General features: G+C 40.6%; 1 protein-coding gene across 4 annotated transcripts in view; it reads left to right on the top strand.

Moving 5' to 3' along the window:
- LOC117262509 (uncharacterized) overlaps positions 1 to 14,287 on the top strand; it is a 31,479-nt gene extending 17,192 nt beyond the window's left edge. For 2 of the 4 annotated variants that reach the window (XM_078175695.1, XM_078175696.1), the window contains 15 exons: positions 219 to 411; positions 635 to 694; positions 941 to 1,015; positions 1,836 to 1,895; positions 2,142 to 2,216; positions 3,039 to 3,098; positions 3,345 to 3,419; positions 3,821 to 3,923; positions 8,048 to 8,100; positions 8,220 to 10,314; positions 10,580 to 10,795; positions 11,129 to 11,173; positions 12,169 to 12,219; positions 13,428 to 13,475; positions 13,778 to 14,287. In XM_078175695.1, coding sequence (XP_078031821.1) covers positions 219 to 411; positions 635 to 694; positions 941 to 1,015; positions 1,836 to 1,895; positions 2,142 to 2,216; positions 3,039 to 3,098; positions 3,345 to 3,419; positions 3,821 to 3,923; positions 8,048 to 8,100; positions 8,220 to 10,314; positions 10,580 to 10,795; positions 11,129 to 11,173; positions 12,169 to 12,219; positions 13,428 to 13,475; positions 13,778 to 14,013 — 3,445 coding nt within the window. In that variant the 3' untranslated portion in view covers positions 14,014 to 14,287. The remainder of the gene's footprint in view (positions 1 to 218; positions 412 to 634; positions 695 to 940; positions 1,016 to 1,835; positions 1,896 to 2,141; positions 2,217 to 3,038; positions 3,099 to 3,344; positions 3,420 to 3,820; positions 3,924 to 8,047; positions 8,101 to 8,219; positions 10,315 to 10,579; positions 10,796 to 11,128; positions 11,174 to 12,168; positions 12,220 to 13,427; positions 13,476 to 13,777) is intronic. The other 2 variants (XM_078175697.1, XM_078175698.1) reach the window with 2 other exon arrangements.
- The last annotated feature ends 10,506 nt before the right edge of the window (positions 14,288 to 24,793 follow it).

The following is a 24,793-nucleotide window of genomic DNA, read 5'->3' as shown; positions in this document are numbered from 1 at the left end:
GAAAATGACAAGACTGCAGCTGTCTAACAAAAAAAGGGCTTTTGTTGCACAATATGCTAGTGAGAAAGGTGTAATAGTATACGTATGTGTTTTTAAAAAAGTTTGTGTTTTACATAAAAGCCAAGGCTGGGCTGAAGGTCTTTTTTCTCTCATGACAATTTAAGGATTTAACCCAAGCAAAGTTTAAAGTTTTTTTTTCTGGTCTATTTGTCTCACAGCATAGACGCTTCAAAAGAGGATGGAACACTGGGACGACTAGTGAATGACGATCACATACAGCCCAACTGTAATGTCAAAAGAATAATGGTCCAAGGAAAGCCACACTTGTGTCTTTTTGCTGTCAAGGAAATCTTTCCAGGCGAGGAGATCACATATAACTATGGCGATTCCTCTTGGCCATGGCGCTCAATGGTGAGATAAAGGTCTCATGTTCTCTTAATGACAGTGTTAACTATAATTTATTTTATACAACAGTTATTTTTGAGTAATTTGATTGGTCAAGAGTGGGGCTGGGCGGTACCTTTTGAGGTGAATATGAACATAATTATCACCTGTCTTTCTTTCTTAAAGACCACTAAGTGATAGTGCTGCCAGTCAAGTGAATAAACAGTACATTTCCTCTTTACAATTTCAGGCACCCGGTGAAGAACAATCTCACCCGAAGTTGAGAGAAAGTGAGCCAGGCTCAGAAAAGGCAAGTTGTAGTTTGTGCCATCATAGTTAGTTCGCTTTATGTGTCACCTTCAATACAGTAGAATTGGTTTTGGTCTTTAGAATTTTATAGTACAAGTTCATTATTCCGGTCTTCCTTTTTCCCTGCTGACTATTAACTGACATTTCTGCCATACTCATGGCCAGTGTTGCAATACAGTGTTTGCAGAATGAAAATGAATTATTTCAGCTTAAAATAAACTCACATTTGTGCCTGTCATTGACTCAGTCACAGGAGGTGTGCAGCGGTCGTGATTTGATGACAGAGGTCAGGGCAGCTCCGTCAACATTAAAGGATGACATTGTAAGTTGACAGTATTCTTGTAATATCATGATTTTACTTCTAGACATAATACTGTTTTGTTTGATCTTATGACTGTGCTCAGAAGTCTTCACACTTTTGAATGTTGTACACTACATGTACCTGCCACAGCACAGGACTATCAGGACAAAGTGTCCTGTAAGGACAGTAGGAATTGGGTGTGTGTGTGTGGTTATGACAGAATGTACTTAAGAGGACATTCTCCTAATCAGGCGTTCATGTATTGGGTTTGTGGTGGGGGTGTGTATCAGGCCTTCATGCATTTCTTTATATAATGGGTGTCACAAGTTGGTGATGTATGTTCAGGGTTTCCATGGTCATATTAAACCTGAAAAAGTTGAAGAATATCAAATGATATTCTAGACCAGGAAAGTCCTGAAGGTATTGAGGTCTTATGTCAGGGTTCCCATGGTCATGGAAAACCTGGAAAAGTCATGGAATTTTGTTGTCTGCAGTGTAATTAATTAGGCTATCTTACTGTGATCATTGGCACACGAGCTCCCTATTTCCTGAAACTTCCTCCAGGAGCTCTAAAATCTTCTCCAGGTCATGGAAATTATATTATGGGTCCTTGAAAAGTCATGGAAAGGTTTTGAAATTGTGTCTGTGAAAATGTGTGGGAACCCTGTTATTTGAAAGTAAAGGCATTTTTGTTGTGTATAATGACATTGTTACAGTAATCTTTTACCTTTTGAGGTGAATATGAACATAATTATCACCTGTCTTTCTTTCTTAAAGACCACTAAGTGATAGTGCTGCCAGTCAAGTGAATAAACAGTACATTTCCTCTTTACAATTTCAGGCACCCGGTGAAGAACAATCTCACCCGAAGTTGAGAGAAAGTGAGCCAGGCTCAGAAAAGGCAAGTTGTAGTTTGTGCCATCCTAGTTAGTTCGCTTTATGTGTCACCTTCAATACAGTAGAATTGGTTTTGGTCTTTAGAATTTTATAGTACAAGTTCATTATTCCGGTCTTCCTTCTTCCCTGCTGACTATTAACTGACATTTCTGCCATACTCATGGCCAGTGTTGTAACACAGTGTTTGCAGAATGAAAATGAATTATTTCAGCTTAAAATAAACTCACATTTGTGCCTGTCATTGACTCAGTCACAGGAGGTGTGCAGCGGTCGTGATTTGATGACAGAGGTCAGGGCAGCTCCGTCAACATTAAAGGATGACATTGTAAGTTGACAGTATTCTTGTAATATCATGATTTTACTTCTAGACATAATACTGTTTTATTTGATCTTATGACTGTGCTCAGAAGTCTTCACACTTTTGAATGTTGTACACTACATGTACCTGCCACAGCACAGGACTATCAGGACAAAGTGTCCTGTAAGGACAGTAGGAATTGGGTGTGTGTGTGTGTGGTTATGTCAGAATGTACTTAAGAGGACATTTTCCTAATCAGGCGTTCATGTATTGGGTTTGTGGTGGGGGTGTGTATCAGGTCTTCATGCATTTCTTTATATAATGGGTGTCACAAGTTGGTGATGTATGTTCAGGGTTTCCATGGTCATATTAAACCTGAAAAAGTTGAAGAATATCAAATGATATTCTAGACCAGGAAAGTCCTGAAGGTATTGAGGTCTTATGTCAGGGTTCCCATGGTCATGGAAAACCTGGAAAAGTCATGGAATTTTGTTGTCTGCAGTGTAATTAATTAGGCTATCTTACTGTGATCATTGGCACACGAGCTCCCTATTTCCTGAAACTTCCTCCAGGACCTCTAAAATCTTCTCCAGGTCATGGAAATTATATTATGGGTCCTTGAAAAGTCATGGAAAGGTTTTGAAATTGTGTCTGTGAAAATGTGTGGGAACCCTGTTATTTGAAAGTAATGGAATTTTTGTTGTGTATAATAACATTGTTACAGTAATCTTTTACCTTTTGAGGTGAATATGAACATAATTATCACCTGTCTTTCTTTCTTAAAGACCACTAAGTGATAGTGCTGCCAGTCAAGTGATTAAACAGTACATTTCCTCTTTACAATTTCAGGCACCCGGTGAAGAACAATCTCACCCGAAGTTGAGAGAAAGTGAGCCAGGCTCAGAAAAGGCAAGTTGTAGTTTGTGCCATCATAGTTAGTTCGCTTTATGTGTCACCTTCAATACAGTAGAATTGGTTTTGGTCTTTAAAATTTTATAGTACAAGTTCATTATTCCGGTCTTCCTTTTTCCCTGCTGACTATTAACTGACATTTCTGCCATACTCATGGCCAGTGTTGCAATACAGTGTTTGCAGAATGAAAATGAATTATTTCAGCTTAAAATAAACTCACATTTGTGCCTGTCATTGACTCAGTCACAGGAGGTGTGCAGCGGTCGTGATTTGATGACAGAGGTCAGGGCAGCTCCGTCAACATTAAAGGATGACATTGTAAGTTGACAGTATTCTTGTAATATCATGATTTTACTTCTAGACGTAATACTGTTTTGTTTGATCTTATGACTGTGCTCAGAAGTCTTCACACTTTTGAATGTTGTACACTACATGTACCTGCCACAGCACAGGACTATCAGGACAAAGTGTCCTGTAAGGACAGTAGGAATTGGGTGTGTGTGTGTGGTTATGTCAGAATGTACTTAAGAGGACATTTTCCTAATCAGGCGTTCATGTATTGGGTTTGTGGTGGGGGTGTGTATCAGGCCTTCATGCATTTCTTTATATAATGGGTGTCACAAGTTGGTACTGCTCAGAAGTCTTCAGAAATGTTTTTACCCTATGTTAAGGGTTTCCATCACTGATCATTACTGATATATACCTTATTGGTTCCTCAGTGCCACCATAGTGTTACCTGCTCACTTGTCAGCTGTTTGGACCATTGTGAAGATTGCACAGGACCTGTCTCCAGTCTAAAATGGCTTGGTCTCACATGCAAATGTTCGTATTCATGTCACTCAAACAGTTTTTGTTGTTGTTGTCTTTAGTGTAGCGCTGCACGATATGATATCTGCGATGTACTGTAACACTGTTCAGTATTGCGATGACAGTAAGGTTGTATATAAGCTCTATAGTTCCTATGTTGTTCTCTTTTAATAGGTATACTGCTAGACCCCAAAAATCGAATAGTCCATGCCCACTGAATAATGAAATAAATGATTTCAAACGTGTTTTTATTAAACTCGCACATGAAATTGTACATGAATATCCAACCAATTAAGGGGCGCACTAATTTAAATAAGATAATTGTAACAGGTCTAATTTCCTAAACTCCATTTTAAAATATTTCTTCTAAACTGAAGGTTTTCAGAATTCTCATGCCCGAATCCGAAAAAAAGCCTGACTTTTTTTTTTTTTTTTTTTTAAACCTCCCATAACAACATGTAGGCTGTTAATGTTGCAGACATTAAAATAGCTTAATTGGGGTTTCTAGCATGGTATTAAGCTACATTTATTATATTTTGATTGAAATGATAAAGTTAAATATGAATTTATTTAACTTAATAACCGTATTCTCCTATTTAGTGAGAATTGTCAACTGTTGCTGCGCACTGTTGCAGTTGCATGGCGCACAGTCACTTCAGAAAACAAAATAATCAATTAAACAACCCCCAAAATGCTTTAAACACTTTTCTAAATAATCTTAATATTGAAAGGAAACGAAATATACCCAGATAAGGTCGGAGGTCTATATGTGCAGTTATAGACCTCCGACCTTATCTAAGCACTTTTAATGGCATAAGTGGGTATATTTCATTTCCTTTCAATATTAAGATTATTTAGAAAAGTGTTTGAAGCATTTTCGGGGCTGTTTAATTGATTATTTTGTTTTTTGAAGTGAGTGTGCGCAATGCAACTGCAGCGCCTGATATTGCAAATTGTAGGTGGCAGGTCTATTAACAAATAAACACGTCTATCCAAGCCTAAGCTACAAACACGAACAAAACAAACCTTATCACAGTGTTTATGAATGGGATCAGTAAAATATTGTAGCAACCCTGCAGTGAATGTTCTGTTGTAATGTCAATGTTCTGTGAGCAGGGTGCAAGAGTGACGAGGATGAGGGCTGTGTGAGTGCGTGTGCTTGTGTGTGTGGTGCGAGCTGGAGGAGAGAGCAGCAGTGCATGGTTCGAGTTAACGTTACAGCTAAGTCCTTGTTTTGTGGTTGTTTTGGCGTGGTTACGGCCAACAGTAACCTGTACTGTTCAGTAACAAACGGTGGTTTGCCGAATAACCGCGTCATCCTTCCACACGTCCTGGCGGACGCTACAATATGATGAGTGACGTGCAGCGGAGAGGGAGAGGCACAGCGGCTGCTGCGTTCAAGTGTTGCCGTTTAAATTGGTTAAACACAAACACACACCTCTCTAATTGGCAGGTTAAAAAAAAAGCCCGAGTCCGGCCCGTGTCCAAGGTAATGATGTCGTAACTGGCCCGAAGCCCGGCCCTCGGGCTGTCGGGCCCCTCAGGCCTTGGGCTCCAGCGCAGGGCTCTATACCACACAGTATTGAATTAAGAAAAACATAACATAAACATCATGGGCTGTATTCATAAAGCTTCCTGATACAAAGACTTGCTCCTAGTAACTAAATTCTAAGAAAATTCATAGAAACATGATGTTTTCTAAGAAAGATAGAAGTTATTCATAAAGCAGGGTTCCCGCAGATCTTTAAAAAGTCTTAAAAGGAATTGAATTTATTAATCTAAAAATAAGGCCTTAATTGGTATTAAAATGTCTTAAATCAATCTTTCAAAAGTCTTAAAAATGTTAACACGTGGTAAGTAGGATTTCAGATTCTAATTAGTCTAAACAATTATACTAAAAATAATAGGTAACATTTATTTTTTAAAAATAATTTGCCAAATAGCAGTAACGTCACGCATTCACGAGAGTGGAACCAACAAAACAGTGATGTGTTTGCGGCCGTGACTCTCAGAGCAGATGCACGTCATTCATGTAGCAGTCGGACCACGTGGGAAAGTGTAAATTTAATGAAAGTTGGCTGTCCAACAAAGATTTTTCTGGATGGCTGAAACCGGTACCAGGCAATTTATACGAGGCACGGTGTATTTTGTGCAAGAAATGTTTCAAACTCGGCACGATGGTAATCAAGGCAGTGGAGTCCCTCATGCACAGCGCGAAACACAAAGCCTCAAAATCAAACTGTCAACAAACGCCAGGTATTTCACGGTTCTGTTCTACTCTCGTCTCTACCATGTCTCCACCCCCATCTCCGATATCAACAACCGGGACAGCAGCACCAAATCTCTGGACAGTAGGCTCGTTTGAGATGAACTGCGCCTCGCCTGGAAAGTAACCGAGAGCAGGCGGCCACAGCGGGGGGCGGTAACAAAAAGCTGCGGTGAAGTCGGACAGTTTCTTGACAGTTTCCAGCAGCCTTCAGTCCGTACAGGAAGTCACAGACACACTCACATCCTGTCTGGAATGATGTCAATTCATTAAAAAAGTGATCAGAGCCATACATCAGTTTGTTTTCAGTCTCCAGTTATTTTAATTATGATAGATTAATTTATTAAAATGCTTTACAGGTGATCTGTAGTTTATGTTCATGGTTTATCCTCCATTTGACATGAATTCTCCTGTAAATCAGCATCATATCAGTTTGACCTGTCCCCTCAACTACACAGGCTAAATAAACAGTGCTTGACTATAAGGTTCATATTTTATACAAGACAACAGCTTTCATTAAAGATCAGTCAGATACAGTCAAGGCTTCACATCTGATGTTAGTTTAAGAATCCTCACATCCCACTGACCACAAGTCTTTGTGTTGCTAAATACTTCAATAATTAAATCGTCCAATATTAATATAGTACAGTAGACTCCGTATAGTTTGTGATGAATGTATTCAGTCTCTGACAACTAAACTTCACCATCAGTCACACAACATGTTTTCTGTTCACAGAATAAACCTTCAGATCAGACAAATACAATCTTAATCTCTAAAATTCAACAAAAATTAAAAGTTTATCTAAAACGTCATCTTGTTGAGTTGACATCTAAACCAGTCAGCTGTTAGATCAGGTGAGAGCCAGGCGGTGCAGTCAGTGGAGAGCAACTGCAGCGCCTGGCTCTAAAAACTGTGGCCACCTCGCTCTCGCGGCTTTATCGCCATCCACTTTTGTAATACGTCAGAGCAAGTCGGGATGAAGTTGGACACAAAACTAACCGGCATGCATTGTGCGCCGATCGCCGGTGATCGAATCTGCGCAGGCCTGGCTCATCTCGAACGAACCTAGTGTTCGGGTGCACACCTACGCTAAAAGCAAAGGTACTGTGGTGTCTGAACACCATAAAAAAACACCAATCATACAAATCAAATGAGGGAGTTGGAGATTTATTCATTTATTTCATTTGTGTTGATTGTGTCGTTGGTCTTAAATTTCATTTCAAGTGGCATTAAAAAAGTCTTAAAAAGTCTTAAATTTAACTTGGCTTAAGCTGTAGGAACCCTGTAAAGTATCTTAGCCCTTAAGAGAGCTCCTAAAGTGAAACAGTGTTAGGAGCAGGGAGGAGGAGGCTTCAGAGTTTCACAGAGGAGAAAATGGCAGAAATACAAAGAGGAAGGAGAAATATCCTCCAAATGTCCTCAGCATTATCGACTTGCGACAATGCGTGTCCATAAAACGTCTCTCCTGAATCCAAAATAATTCCAAGTAGCAAAAGTACTGTGCTTGTTCACAACAACTTCTTCATCGACCATATTTTCCTTGCTCCTCTCTCCTTCCTGCTTGTTCACCTCCAGCAAATGACACATGACCTGACAGGGTAGCTGAGGCTTCATCTAATTGGCCAAACGGTGTCTAGGGCTTCCCCAAATGCTCACATGCTGAGTGTAAATGCATGGCACGAGTAGTAACACTGATTTTTCATTCGTCGCATTTCAGGCGGTCTTTACAATGCGTTTATCTTGCATGTTCATATCGCGATGACAATGAAAATGCCATTTATCGTGCAGCCCTACTTTAGTGCAGTTTTTATGTTAAACTAAAACAAAAGCATTAGCACAACTTGCTAACTTTTCATTTCAATGTGCTTTTAGTGTGTTCAAGATCCTGGCACAAATCCTGCTTTTTCAAGAATAATCAATCGCTGGTATGTTCATTTTCCTTGGTTCCATTTTAAATTTGATTTTAAAGTGTTCTTGGTGTCAGATTGTGACTTACACAGTAGTAGATTTTTGGGGGTTAATATAAGCTCTTTTTTCTGCATAGGATGTTATACCCGATGAGATTATTTCTGACTCTGCAAGTAGTGATGGCTATTCCTCTGGTGATCTCTACATAGCTGACACCGCACCAAGGTCTGATGGATCCAACTCTGAAGATGTTGTAACTGACACTGAACTATTTAGTAATAGTGAGGATCTAAACCTACCACATCGCAAGAGTGGACCAGTTGACTCACTTTCTTCCCAGGAAAGGACAAAGACAGTCCTGCAACCTATATCCTGCATGGAACAGGAGGACAAGGATGCTTCCAACTCTGGCAGAGTTGGCATTGATGATGACTTCATACCTGATAGTGAACCCTGTTCTGATGTTGATGATCCTACTACAAGTAATACCCAGACTCTTCCAAGAAGTACAACAGAGTCTTTTTCTACTGAGACTGCAGTAGCACCACAGGTCTCTTCTTGCACATCAAAAAATTACTGCTATGTTTGCAAAACACCTCAGTCTAAAATATCTCGTCACCTTAAAAAGCATGAGAAAGTAGAGCCTGACATTGCTGAAGCACTCTCATTCCCTAAGAACTCAAAAGAGAGAAAGAGGTTACTTGAGAAGTTGCGGAACAAAGGTAATTATGAACATAATCAAGAAGTAATGAGTAAACATGATGGACAATTGAAATTGAAAAGAAGACCAGGACCATCAAAAATCTCGGTGAATGCCAAAACGCATGTGCACTGTGCATATTGTAAAGGCCTGTTTATCCGTAAAGAGCTATGGCGCCACTCGCGTAGATGCCCGTCAAAGATGGTCTCAGACACTGAAGCTATTTCTAAGACCAAAGCCTTAGTTCTGGCAGATATTGCAGAGTCAACATACAGCCAAGCAGTGTCCCCTGGAGTGTGGAAGATCCTTGGAAAGATGAGGGACGATGAGGTAGCATCTGTAGTCCGTAATGACTTCCTCATATTGCAACTGGGCCAGTCTCTCTACAACAAGCATGGGAGTGATCCAACAAAATTTGAGTACATCAGAACAAAGGCTCGGGAAATGGGCAGACTGTTGTTAACCTTAAGAAAAAAATATTCTATATTTAGCTTCGAAGATGCTGTAAAACCAAACAATTTTTACAAAATCATTGGAGCTGTCAGAGAAGTTGCTGGATATGATGAAGAGAAGCACTCCTATTGTACACCCAGTCTTGCCCTGAAATTGGGACACTCGCTGAAGAAGATTGGTGACATTATTCTCTGCAGGGCCATCGCAGCAGAGAATGAAAATTTGATTAAAGCAGCGGAACGATTTACACAACTCTGCACAAAAGAATGGGCAGGACAAGTCTCCCACACTGCACTGGCTACTTTGAGCAAGTCAAAGTACAATAAACCATCCACCATACCATTCACAGAGGATGTGCAGCTTTTGCACAAGCACCTGGAGGAAAAATCGGCTGCCGCCATCGCAGACCTGAAAGAGCATGAGTCTCCACAGGCGTATGCAGAAGTTGCTAGGGTGACACTTGCTCAGATCATCCTCTTTAATAGACGTCGTGCAGGAGAAGTCTCAAAAATGTCACTTGAGTCATTCAAGAAAAGAGACCAGACTGAGCTCCATAGTGACATAGCTGCTAGCCTGTCACCGTTTGAACAAAAGTTAGCCCAGCACTTCAGCAGGGTAGAAATTATCGGCAAAAGAGATAGGAAAGTTGCTGTTTTGTTAAACCCTGAGGCTGTCAGTGCAACAACACTTCTTGTAGAGAAAAGAGACGCATGTAACGTGCATAAGGATAATCCCTTCCTATTTGGACGACCACAGTGCCCCCCCATGAGCTACTACAGGGGACAGGACTGCATAAGAAAGTTTGCAAGTATGTGTGGTGCAAAGAATCCTGATAATCTGAGGTCTACATATCTTCGCAAGCACATTGCAACAGTGTCCCAAATACTCAACCTCAAGAACAATGAGCTGGACCAACTGGCCAACTTTTTGGGCCACGATATACGAGTCCACAGAGACTTTTATCGTCTGCCGGAGGCAACTATAGAAATGGCAAAAATCACAAAGCTTCTACTTGCAATGGAGAAAGGAACTCTTGCAAAATTCCAGGGAAAGTCTCTTGACGAGATTGAGCTTGAAGGTATGTGGTGGTAACAACACTCTTAATGGCTCTTCTCAAAAGAATAATATTTTACTACAGGATCAATTACAAAACAAAGTAGTGAGACTAAAGAAATACAACAGTATTTTGGACATGTTTTAAATTGGGAAGATGTAAATTCAGACTTTCTAGAATATAAAAAGTAAATATGCCTCAATGTTTTGGTACATGATACAGAAACATGTCGGGTGTACAAACTTGCAGCAACAATTATTTTTATTTTTTGCATCAATCATTTCTTTAGACGAATTGGACCCAGAGCTGGGTGATGGTGATGACGATGGCGATGGTGATGACGATGATTACGATGGCGGTGTTGGCGACGATGCCAGTGGTGATGGCGGTGGTGATGGCAGTAGTGTTGACGATGGCGGTGGAGGCGGTGGAGGCAGTGAAGGCGGTGGAGGTGGTGAAGGCAGTGGAGATGACGGAGATGGAGTTGATGGGTCCGGACTAAGTGGTATGTATTGAATATCTTCCAGTATACATTTATGGTATATTTTGGAGTAAGGACCATATTCAAATTCCCTGATGTTGCTTTAATACTACCACAAAGTCAGCAAGGTACACAGTCAGTAAATCAACAATGATAAGAGTCAAGTACGTGGCATGGTTTCCGCATTTAAGCTATCAGTGTATGAATGTGGTGTGAATGGGCGAGTGATAGACCAGTATTGTAAAGTGCTTTGAGTAGTTGATAAGACTAGAAAAGGGCTGTATAAGTACAGTCCATTTACCATTGATCACTTAACTTCAATTGATGCTGAAGGCCTTTTTTGTATTCTTTCACCAGAAAATCAAGAAGTGAAGATGCCTGAAGAGGTCACGAGCTCCTCTGGTAATGTGTGGGAAAGCCTTATGGCCGGGCTCCACCGGGCACGTCAGCGGCGTGACACGTCTGCAGCGCGAGTCCTGTAGCAGCTCGCCCCCCTGTTAATCAATTACAGCGGCTCCACCGGCAACGGGAGCGGCGCGACAACCCCCGTCTGTCGCGCGGCAACTCTCTATTTTACGCAGCTCCCCTACGCGACCCTCCAGCACATAAAAACTACATGAAATAGTGTGCTAAACGAGCACAATGTGTTTTTAAATGAATCAACCATTATCAGAGGTGATATGTGATGATTTTTTTTCATGCATTTACCCATATTTATCCGTGACATTGTGTAAATGTCTGTGGTGGACATTTGAAAGCGAGTAGATGACAAACAGTACAGTAAACTTGTAGATAATTCAAATATATGTAATAACTTAGGTGGAAAATGCTTTAACATTTCATGCAGCCTACATGCAGCCTCTCGGCTCCGCAAACGGTAAACAACCCCGTTGGCTTCTCTACGTGTCGCTTCCGTACACGGTCAGTGGAGCCCAAATGAATACGCCGCGACGCTACGCTGACGTGACGCTTACGTTTGCAGCCGGTGGAGCCCGGCCGTTACATTGCCCTTGCTATATTGCAGGCAGCATTACTGTGCTGTATGTATTCTAAAAGGGGGGAGAAAGCAGATTTAAGTTTTGCTTTTAAACTACCTTTAGCTCTCATAATGGGTGTAAATTATATAAAATGCTGTCAGGGGCCTGTACTACAAAGGGACTTTAATATACTTAGAATATGTTCAGTGTTATTTGTTAAATTTGCCTCTAATGTTCACTGTTCATATGGATCCAGATTGTAGTATTATAGTATAAGTTATTCATTGGATATATCATTACTTGTTACTTTGCAGTTAGAATGGAATCAAACTTAAGGAACATAAATATGTTGCTTCTAATGGATGTTAAAAAAAAAGTTCAGATTGAAGAAGTTGACAATTTTAATTTTTTTTTTCTTAGAGAAAAGAAAAAGAATGGAATCTACCCAGGATGAGGCCAAGAGTTACAAAGGTACAGTTTTTATTTGTTTAAAGTTGTAGTAATGATTCAGAGGGGTATTCCAGAAATCGGGTTTAGTGAACACTCTTGAGTTTGTTAACCTTATGATGAGGTAAACTGCATTTTCAGGACCATAGAGGGTGACGACTTAAGCTTTGGATCACTTACTATGTTTGGTGTCTTTTTAGACCACATTAGCGACTTTTTTCTTCAAATAAGCGGCTTACAACATATCAAGTTACTTTTTGGACAGACCTTGCCTCGTCTCCTTGAAGGGAGCCTCCGGTATTTCTCAGTGAATGAGAGCTGATGTGGCCCTCTAACTGTTTGGTGAGACAGACCCAGACAGATACGTGAACATAATGACCAAACTCTGATTCTTTTTTACTCTAAATTAATTACCTTTACTATCTAAGTTTGATTTTATGCTATCAACATAGACAGTTAATAATAGTGAATTTATTCCAGTGCATGATCATTCCTCTAATTCCAGTACATGATCATCTCTATTTTGTAACAGATTTAACCACCTCACCTAGCTATGAGGCGGTGATTGGATTACATGCATTTCTATATTCTTTTTTGGTTTTTTTTTAAATATTTTTTGGCTAGGTGGCTTTTATTACAGTGGAGAAAGATAGGAAATGCAGGGAAGAGAGTAGGGGAATGACATGAAGTAAATGGTCCGGCCGGCCAGGAATCGAATCGGGAACCTGCTGTTCAGAGCGCTAGCACCCATGTGGTACGCGACCTAACCACTCGACTACCGGTTTCTGTATTCTTAAAGCTATGTCACAGGTGACCATCAGCTGGGCCTGTTGACAGTGCTGTAACTTTTCCCTTCAAACATTCTAGAACAGCTAAGTCCAATCATGAATGCTTACTCTTTACAGAGTCATGTCATGTCCTCATAAAGTCAGTCCATATCAAAGTTAACACCAAAGCACTACTACCAAATCTTGATTGGATAGAAGTTTTTTGTTTTTTTTTTATCTGGTTGGGGGTGGGATTCATATTGAGTGCATGCATAGCGACGTGCAATTTCATCTAGTCCTTCAAAATTGTAGAGTTGTCTCTCTTCACATCTTCATATAATTTTAGGGATCAAGTTCAAGTTACAGCTTATGTTCAATAAATAGCATTGTTTTGTTTGGAAAATAAACTTCTCCACAAATGGTTTGTACTAGCTATTCTAACAAAATCATGTATTGGTTCTCCAGGGCAAAAGAAACTGTGTACAACCCAGAGTGTGGTAACCAGCTCCAAAGGTAGGACTCCATCCATCCTTGCAGCTACATTTGGGGACCAAAATTTCCCCAGCAGTACACTGCACACTGACTGATAAAACAACAACAACAGCAACAAAAAAATGAATACTCGACTAAAGAAATCTCAGTCGACTACGGGATCTCCAACTATTGATTCGAATATTCGACTATCAGGGGACAACCCTAAACATTTGTAACCTACATTTCAGTGGCTCCGAAGTTATTTCAAGAAAATATAAATTAAATTGTAACAGTTATTGTCTTCCCTATCTTAACATATACAATTTTCTTTTGATTGACAGAGGTCAAATCGTCAAGAAGATGTGTGAAAAGGCCATGGAGCAAGGCTGAAGTCAGTGCTGTTATGAAACACTTCAAAATACATATCACGAAAGGACACCTTGCATCAAAGTTGGAGTGTGAGCAGTGCAAGCGCGCTGAGCACCCTGTTTTGACAGACAGAACTATTCAAAACATTCGCGATTTTGTGAGAAACAGGGGTATTATGTTCAAACGAAATGGGGGCGAAATAGCCTGAGGTTGTGGGTGGGTTTTTCCCGCACTTTATTCTTGTGCAATGGACCTCCTGTCCCACTCAATTTTTGTTTACATCGTCAATATTTTACAGTTTGCTCAGGGCAGTAATTGTTGCTTTAAGTTGCTCTGCACTTTATGTTAATATTACTTGGCACTTAAATTTGTTTTGTTAACAAGGTCAGTTAAACATTTGTACAAGTTGTAAAAACTGCCTAAAACTAACACTGTTAGAGTGGGTAGTGGGGGGAAATAAAGAAAGACATTACCTTTTCAAATTCAATGTGTTTTCAGTATGTTCAAAATTTGGTTATCGTAGTAACTTGTATATCGGCCATAACAGCAATGTTAATATTGGTTATCGGTGTCGGCCGGAATTTTCATATCGGTGTATCTTAAGGCAGTCTTATACCTATTCTTTGCTCTACACTTTATTTTACTTGGCACTGTAATTTGTATGTTTTACTTGGCCCTTCAAAGGGGTAGTTCAAATTTTATGATGTTGGGTTTTGTGAGACCCTTATAACAGAAATATTTATTTAAAAAAAAAAAGCTGCGGAGTGTTACATTTTATTTGAGAAATGCCCATTTTATTCAATAAAATAAATTCCACTGATGAGGCAAAACATTGAGCACCATTGTGTAGTGTGCGGGTGCTTACACCAGTATAGTTCTTTACAGTCATTCTTGGTGTAGATGTCCCTTACAGGTTTAAAAAGATGTGAATTATGCCCATTAATACCAGTGTATCTCATAACTGATTCAAGGATAATTTATCATTCAAGGATAATTTATTATCATTCTAGGACATGAGGGTGAGGGTACATGAAAAGAACAAAATTTAGTAGTCAAGGTCCCAAAAAAGCAGCAGACAATATAAAAACTATAACTAGAGTAGAAAGTTGAACAGTAAAGATTAAGCAGAGGAAGACAGTTGATTGAAAGTGCATTTGGTGCCAATAGATACCATGATATATAAAATATGATGATGCACATCCTTCCTCCTGAGGGGAGGAGGTTCAACAGTCCATGGGTGGGATGAGAGGGGTCCATCAGAATGCTGGCAGCTATGTTCCTACATCTGCTGATCTAAATGTCTGTGGCTGATGGGAGGCAGTTGATGGTGATCCTCTGTGCTGATATCACTACCTGCTGCAGAGCCTTTCTTTCTACAGCAGAGCAGTTTCCATACCACACAGTGGTGCATGATGTCAGGATGTTCTCCAATGCATATCTGTGAGAAAGTTGTCCAGCCTCTCTACTGATAGTCATGACTCACTTTGTGCTAGCTGTGGCTTATGACACAAATTCAGTCAGGAATATTTTTTTGCAGTGTCACTCATACACCTGGCACAACATTATTGCCAGCATTGTGTTTAATAGTCAGATTCAATTATCCATATAAAATGCTCAATTGATTTAACCTTTCAAAATGCAGGTAGTTTACCTTTCTCAAAACTCTTGCAGTGAGGTACTTTTTCAGTGATGGATTGCCATATAACACTTGTGTGTGTAATTTAAACCAGTGTTGTCCTCATAATCAAGGGTTTTGCCCTGATTGTGTGTGTGTGTGTGTGGGGGGGTGATGTACAGTTAAACAGTGTTGTCCTCATAATCAGGGGTTTTGCTCTGATTGTGTGTGTTGTGTGGGTAATGTACAGTTAAACCAGTGTTGTCTTCATAATCAAGGGTTTTGCTCTGATTGTGTGCGTGTGTGGGTAATGTACAGTTAAACCAGTGTTGTCTTCATAATCAAGGGTTTTGCTCTGATTGTGTGTTGTGTGGGTAATGTACAGTTATACCAGTGTTGTCTTCATAATCAAGGGTTTTGCTCTGATTGTGTGTCTTGTGTGGATAATGTACAGTTAAACCAGTGTTGTCTTCATAATCAAGGGTTTTGCTCTGATTGTGTGTCTTGTGTGGGTAATGTACAGTTAAACCAGTGTTGTCTTCATAATCAAGGGTTTTGCTCTGATTGTGTGTGTGTGTGGGTAATGTACAGTTAAACCAGTGTTGTCTTCATAATCAAGGGTTTTGCTCTGATTGTGTGTGTTGTGTGGGTAATGTACAGTTAAACCAGTGTTGTCCTCATAATCAAGGGTTTTGCTCTGATTGTGTGTGTGTGTGGGTAATGTACAGTTAAACCAGTGTTGTCTTCATAATCAAGGGTTTTGCTCTGATTGTGTGTCTTGTGTGGGTAATGTACATTTAAACCAGTGTTGTCTTCATAATCAAGGGTTTTGCTCTGATTGTGTGTCTTGTGTGGGGGGGGGTAATGTACAGTTAAACCAGTGTTGTCCTCATAATCAAGGGTTTTGCTCTGATTGTGTGTGTGTGGGTAATGTACAGTTAAACCAGTGTTGTCTTCATAATCAAGGGTTTTGCTCTGATTGTGTGTCTTGTGTGGGGGGGGGTAATGTACAGTTAAACCAGTGTTGTCTTCATAATCAAGGGTTTTGCTCTGTGTGTGTGTGTGTGGGGGGGGGGGGGGGTAATGTACAGTTAAACAGTGTTGTCCTCATAATCAAGGGTTTTGCTCTGATTGTGTGTGTTGTGTGGGTAATGTACAGTTAAACCAGTGTTGTCCTCATAATCCAGGGTTTTGCTCTGATTGTGTGTGTGTGTGGGTAATGTACCGTTAAACCAGTGTTGTCTTCATAATCAAGGGTTTTGCCCTGATTGTGTGTCTTGTGTGGGGGGGGGGTGATGTACAGTTAAACAATGTTGTCCTCATAATCCAGGGTTTTGCTCTGATTGTGTGTGTGTGTGGGTAATGTACAGTTAAACTAGTGTTGTCTTCATAATCAAGGGTTTTGCTCTGATTGTGTGTGTGTGTGGGTAATGTCCAGTTAAACAGTGTTGTCCTCATAATCAAGGGTTTTGCTCTGATTGTGTGTGTGTGTGTGGGTAATGTACAGTTAAACAGTGTTGTCCTCATAATCAAGGGTTTTGCTCTGATTGTGTGTGTTGTGTGGGTAATGTACAGTTAAACAGTGTTGTCCTCATAATCAAGGGTTTTGCTCTGATTGTGTGTGTGGGGGGGTGATGTACAGTTAAACCAGTGTTGTCCTCATAATCAAGGGTTTTGCTCTGATTGTGTGTGTTGTGTGGGTAATGTACAGTTAAACCAGTGTTGTCCTCATAATCCAGGGTTTTGCTCTGATTGTGTGTGTGTGGGTAATGTACAGTTAAACCAGTGTTGTCCTCATAATCAAGGGTTTTGCTCTGATTGTGTGTGTGTATGGGTAATGTCCCAATAAACAAGTGTGGGGTCAAGAAACGCCTCCTCCCGCCCTGTCCTCATAGTCCGTAAAATGTCAGGTTTTCATATCTTCAGATTCTTTGACAATAATTTAATTCTAAGTAGACAGAAACATTTCTAAATTTTTTTGGATCATTTTAATCTTTCTTGCATCTCTCTGGGACAAAGGGAAAGGTGGGTCCCCATAAACCATGACTGAGCTGGTATGGGAAAAGTGTCCTCATAATCCTCCCATACCTGTATGTGTGTGTGTGTGTGTGTGTGTGTGTGTGTAGAACACCAGCGTTGATGGTTGATAGAGAAATGATGGAACTATTAAATTCATTAAAAGACAGATTCGGCAGTCATGCTTTACTGGGACACAGACAAACACACATATAGGGAGTAGACACACACACACACCTACACACACACACAGTACTTGTTTTCTTAAGTGTTCCAGGGAGGAAATACGTTTGTATTTCAGTTCATATTTATAGCCTTTTCTTCCTGAAATGACCCACTTCCCACCCGGGAGTTATTAGTCTTTAATTTTATGTGTGACGAGTGATATACTGGAAGGTGCACGGAAAAGTGACGCATCAACGTGTGCGGTCCCTGCTCGCTCATGTGTGTTGAAGATGACACATATACTGCAGGTCTCCGATGGCAGGAGTGTAAATATTCTCAGCAGGATATTTTCCCAACATGAAGAACAAACTTTACACTTCAGTTTTTAAGCCGACATGGATGAGACTTCCTAAATGTGATATAAAAAGATGGATATCACTGTCATGATAACTTGATAAACTTCATCAGGACCATTTACTATAATCAAAAGTTCCAAAACAGCTTCTGAATTCAATAGCTTATAAAATTCCTAATTTTTGGAAGTAAGGGCTCATACACATGCTGAGATTTTTGCGGATAATACTACTACGATACAAGTCACAATTTTAGTGGGAATGGTAATTTTTGCATTTCATTTTCACTGAAAAAAACATAAAAATGATGATGTGATTTTTGCCCTTATGTCTGGAATATTATTTTTATGCTGGGTTATCTCCATAGTACTGCCATGATTCATTTATACTGGTATATTGTGACGCATTTTACCTTGTTAAAAAAAATTGCAGCTTCTGCGATTTGGATATTGCACTTGGCCCTATTGTGATGGCAATAAAATTTCGAATAATTGTGCAGCCCTACTCAAATCCATTGTTGGCAATGTAGATGCACAGAGGGCATGTTAAAAAGAAAGATCGACAGACCACAAATGGGAGACAGATTTCCTTTCTTCTGTAAATATGATGAATACGTAGGAGAAGTTGTTCATTCTAGTACAGGGCAATCTAGAGCTTTACACCTGTCCCATGACAATAATTTAGACCTAATACACACCTATACACATAATAATACACACTTGGGTGGTGTAATGTTAGCACTGTCGCCTCATAGCAAGAGGGTTCCTGGTTCAAACCCAGGAGTTTGCATGTTCTCCCCGTGTCAGCGTGGGTTTTCTCCGGGTACTCCGGCTTCCTCCCACAGTCCAAAGACATGCAGGTTAATTGTTGACTCTAAATTGCCTGTAGGTGTGAATGTGAGTGTGAATGGTTGTCTGTCTCTACATATTAGCCCTGCGATAGTCTGAGGACCTGTCTAGGGTGTACCCCGCCTCTGGCCCAGTGTCAGTTGGGATAGGCTTCAGCCCCCCCGCGACCCTCAAGAGGATAAGCAGTTACGGAAATGAATGAACACACTTAAAAAACAACCCCTGGAAAAAGATCAGCTCTGAGCCCAGATTCATTGTAGTCGTCTGTGATACAGTGCTGGTTATAGTCAGTTAGCAAATTAGATGCAACCTGCCCTGCACCCTTGAAAGTTGACATAGAGTAGCACCCAGTGCCCGACCTCACGTTTTCCAGGTGGTTAAAGACGTGGCATGTATCCTGACTCTTAAAAAAGCATGTAGCTTGTTTTACTGACTTTACAGTCATGTTACCTCCCTACCGGAACTACATAGGTGTGTTTAGGTTTCACTTCGTCGTGGTCGCTCGCTGGCTCTGGTGTGGACTTTATAAGTTTGTCTGCACCAAAGGTAGAGCGTTCCCCAGACAGTTCAACTCTGCAAATCCCCAGTAAACAAAGGTAAACCTTATATTTCTTGTCTGGAGTAATCCTTACTCCTGCATGACACACATCCAAGTGTACCCCGTTGGTGATAAACAATATATTTGTGTATTAGTTTCTATTTTCTGGTTTCATTCATCTAAACGTGTGTGTGTGTGTATATGTTTTGATATTCTCCAAATAATTTGAAAAACTGAGACAGGAAAAAATCACTGTAAAACAAATTGTGTAGAGGAGATGGACGCAGCTACAAAGGTTGTTGTAAAAGAAAAACAACAACATTAAGTTAGCTGCTCCCAGCAGCTGCTACCACAGCCTTCATGTCAAATGAAAAATTATGTTGCCAGGGCGGATAAATCACTCGCCACTGAATGGTTGTGGCAAAATAACTCCTTCCCGGAAAACAGATAATAACTAACATGAACATGATGCCAGACTCAATAATGACATGAAAATGAAATGGCAGTTCGGTCTGATTTATCATGCTGGATTTGTTTGCCAATTAGCAGTCACAGGTGGCGATGGACAAAGTTTAATTTCAGCAGCAGAGAACAACATGCCCACATCAAGAACACCACACAAAGCATGGCAGTAACATGCCGAGCTAAGAGGATTAATTGCGCAGTCAAATCAGAGGCCTCACTGTTTTCAAGTGCAGCGACACTGTCTAATCCCACAAACAACTGCCTTTTCTCTTCCACGCTGGTTACCACAACAGCTTTGTCTCAAGTGGAAGACACATCTTCCTGTGTTTACTCAGCTCTCATTGAAAATAGCCATTCAAATGAACTGCAGCAAAAACAGAAGCTCAAAGATTAGCCCCCCGAACAGACGCTTGGATCCATTTTATCTAATTCAGCTTTAAAAGTTCAGGCCCTAAAGTAGCAGTAATGGTAGACTTTAGTAATCATTCATGTTGTAGTAATGATTCATTTTATCCTCGCCGACGCACACGAGCATTATGCTTAGCCCTGATAAACCCCCCAGCACACACACAAAAGAGTCCATTCACACCAGAAACAGATTATAGAAAAGCATAATTAATGGGGCTCTTTGCTGCACCTTTAAATACACACACACCAATGCACGTACACACACAAACAAACACACACATATTAGTACATGCTGTTTGCTCACTCTACGAGCACAGTGCCTGTCGCTGGTTATCATTCATGTCTACATTTCCTGTCTGTAATTTGAACGAGGGCGTACTGCTGAAAGCCTGCTTGGAGCCCACTGACCTGAAACTTGCTAAATGACAGACAGAGAGTGAAGCTGGTGAACATAATGACACAGAGACATGCGATAAGCCAGCCCTGTAAAGGAGGATATCTGAATGCTAATCAGCACCAGTGATTCCAGTATTTACCCAGGGGCTGTTTGCTGAGGGTCCAACCTCTTCAGAAGTGATGCCTTGCTTCACATTCACACAGTTCAGTGACTCCTGCTCTGTCAAAACACATTACCCAGCTGCTCCACCAGAGGTGCTGTGGGTTCATTAAGTTGCTCAAGGGCACTTCAGTGGTTGAGCCTTAAATGTAAATCTGCATTAATCAGTATTTCTGGTGGACTGGAGCTCTGTGGTGTTTCTTGTACTGTACTGTAGTGGTGTATGGTTCAGTCTCAGCTGCTCTCATTGGTTCTTGTAGGCCGAGACTGCCTTGTTAAAGCGACTGCACTCTACCTGCCCAACACTAAGCAGCAGACGTAAGGCACTAAAGACCCACATGACTGGAGACAAAACTAGAGCCCTGTGAGGGGTTGTTTTCCTAATCCCACTCCTGCCCTCTCCCACTAGATTTATGACCATTGCTACATGCTCCCGCAGAGTTTTTATCTATTCTCACCCATTACTGCAGGGTCTGTGTCAGCTGCTACCTGCACTCGTAAACATTCCCTCACAATAGATTGATTCTCAAAAGATTGAGTTCTCCAATCCCACAGGGTTAATACGTTATTTTACTGTTGTATCAAGATAAACATGCATACCCGTCTGTAATAAGTAGTGGAAATGCGTTCTAGTGCATGATCCCATTCATAATCATAGATATTCTGGTGTCTCTGTGATTCCGTTTTATTACCTGTAATATTTCTGAGAAATTCCTCCACATGTCCAACCTGCTTTGCTTTTCTTTTGTATTGTACTGTGCTGCTTTTGTCTTCCTTTCCATTTCCCTTGGGGACGTCTCCATCCTTTATGTAAACTAATCTCAAGGACCTGCATGTTTTTTCTGACTGCCTGCTCCCAAACCACAGCAAAAATAAAACCGCCCATTCCCACGAGATCTGTGTTGGGCCCCACAGGTCTCAGGGGATCAGTCACACCACAGTCCTTGGATTGTAGTGTGAATATCGGACATAAGTGACTACAAAAATGACTGTTAACATGATGATAATGAAGTTTCATCTGGATCTTAAAATAAACATAGTTTGCAACAAATGTTGCCTGTCAGCTTTGAAAACTTTTCTCTCCCTAATGGCAAATTCAGCTTTAATTTATACAAGAAAGCATCTTTGAACTTGTTAAAGGACATTAAAAATGCCAGCCACTATCAGCATGCTGAAAAGAAAAATTCAGGTTGTCATCATTTCCAGGGTGTCAGATATAGTGGCTTGGTCAGTGTCCATCAGTTTCTGATTCTGACTCAAAAGACACCCTTTAGCATCTGTGTGAGATGTATCAGACTTTCAGCTAACTTAAGTATAAACCCATCTGTGGCAATCAAGTAGTATAAAGAGCGAGATGATTTGAGTAGGGGAGTAGGGAGGTGTGATGGAGGGGTTAAACAAACGCAGAACTGTAGACCAGTGTTCATGTCCCATGTGAAAAGTTTTTTTAAGCTGTGTTCACCAGCTAATATCACATGATGTTCATAACATATGCCACGTCACATAGTCTTGTACTTATTGTAACCCAAACCATGATCTTTTTTTCTAAACCTAACTAAGTTGTTGTGATGCCTAATCTAAATTAGTTTTGGTGACAAAACCTACATTTCCTGTGACTGTAGAAGTTTATTTTGAAAAGACACTATACATCTAACAAGTGAAAATAGACATGCAGTTCCTGCGTGTCCAAAACAGACTCTAGAGGGGTACCAAGAGCATCATAGTTTTAATTATAGGGCCACTAATCAAGCTGTTGCATTTGACAAGTTGGGAGTGAGAATGTAGGGTTTCCCACACATTCATATATTGGTCACGGCCCACCTCAATAATAGCATCTGCTGCCATGTCTTAATTTTCTATTTTTTGGAGCTGAAACGTTCATTAAGGGCACTGTTGGAATATATTTACCGTTGGGTTGTTCATTGCACCACACTCTCAGCGCACAGAACAACCTTGGACAGAGACAGAGCAGCAGAACTTCAGGCGCAGTAAAAGTGAAACTTAACTATTTCTCTGAGTCTAAAAGTTTGCCTTTACTCTCCTCTGCAGCAGCTGCTCCTCTCATCCGTCAGTCTGATCTGATCTGATCAGCTCTGATCAGATTATCTGATTAATTATCCACCCCGCAACTCAAACTCCACAAACTGCTGCTGAAGAAAATACAGAAGTCATGAAGAGTTCCGTCTGTGCTCTGTTCATAAACCCACAAAAACCCCTGCATTTAGAGAGGAGAGACAGACTGATACAAAGGGACACAGACACAAAAAAAAGGAAAATTTGCAGGCCCCCCTTGGGATTAGAGGAGCTTTTTTAGCTACTTATTGCAACTGCAGACAACACTGACGTGTGTCACTGAGCTACTGCTACCCATGGTGGTAATGTGGGCGGCAGTAACTCACTGGCACGTGTCCATAGGGATTTCGATTGGGAACCAGAGGGTTGCAGGTTCAAGTCCCTGTCTGGACCTAATGTGGAGCGTGGACTGGTAGCTGGAGAGGCACCAGTAAGTCCATGGGCAGCCCCCTTGCTCTGACATCTCTCCATTTAATACATGTATAGGTCCTGTTTGTGCATGTGTGTGTATTTGTATAAGACAACAGAGTGAAAAAAATGAATTTCCTCTTAGGCATTAATAAAATATATGTTTGGTTCAATAATACAACAAAAAGTCAAAGTACTGGGCTGGAAAACCAAATCAATGAGCTGAAAAATACTAAAACTTCCACAGAGCCATGGGTAGCTGCATATTTTGGTGATTATTCTCAGTAGGTTAATGACTACGAGCGATCTTTCCCAACATTCATTTGACCCTTTGTTCATATAAAAGTATTGATTAGTGTAGCTTTAAATTTCTTTCTGGTCAAATTCTAAAATGTCCTGCCCTTGCAGACTAACCAAAATAGCTCTTCACTGTGTCCTGCTTTCAAATGTGGACACATTTTAGCTGGACTAGTTGCTGCAGTAACATTATGCATTGTTGCAGAGCTATTAATGAGGAATATCATATTATAAAGTTCAGTGGACCGTCAGCAACACTTCACTCATAAGCATAAATTACTCTTTCTTTCACCTCTCTGCCCAGACTTTTCCAGCCACAGTGGAGTTTTGACTTGTTGACCTTTCACATCCCTCATTAATGTAACAAGTAAACACCAGTTTCTTGGGCCTAATATGACCGAGAGGCTTGCTAATGTCCCCTAATAAGACTAATATGCAAATGATCTCATAATCACACTTCACACAGTTTGACGGCTGGTAAGTTTTGTAGAATCTCTGTAGAACATCGGAGGTCTAATTAATTCTCTGCTCAAACCTCATTACCATATTTTCGGAGCAAAAATTATTTGCATATTTTCCAGGCACCTAGCCCGAGTCCTGATGATGAGGGTTATGAGGAAGATGCAGGCTTGCATATTTGTTTACAATCATAACATGCACATTTTCGTGGTCATGCTCTCACACACTCACACACACAGCAGTCTCAGAGCTATCTATCTATCTATCTATCTATCTGTCTATCTATCTGTCTGTGTATGTATGCATTGGTGATTTTCTGATCAAATGCTGCCTCGGCTCATGTATATTCATGATCAATCAGCGCAGAGTGCAGTTAAGCATAGCCTATCAGATTCTACCCCGACACTCCTGGATTTGCATATTTTAATTGCTACTGCAACAAGTGTGTTACTGACGCATCACCTGCCTCTCTCAGACACATACACATGTGCACACACACACACACAGGTAGTGTGACAGAGAGCTGCGTCTCAGTTAAATTTAGACTTAAGGATCTGTTGCTCACCATCTCTAATCCCATCTCTCCCCCTATGTCTCTCTATTTCACTTATGGTAGTTATATCAGTAATTATTCTGGCTACTAGCCAATAGTCTGCCTGGAATTGAATTTAGGTATCTTTGTATGTGTGTGTGTGTGTGTGTGTGTTCTAGTGTGTCTTTCTGCCTGTGTAATTGCTTGTTAAGCTTTTTCAAAAGCAGGTGCCGTTTGTCTGAATGACTTCTCTGT

This window comes from Epinephelus lanceolatus, chromosome 16, assembly GCF_041903045.1.
Source record: "Epinephelus lanceolatus isolate andai-2023 chromosome 16, ASM4190304v1, whole genome shotgun sequence".
Lineage (NCBI taxonomy): Eukaryota > Metazoa > Chordata > Actinopteri > Perciformes > Serranidae > Epinephelus > Epinephelus lanceolatus.
Note: the sequence above shows the minus strand (reverse complement) of the source record. Positions and strands in the feature narration are given on the sequence as shown.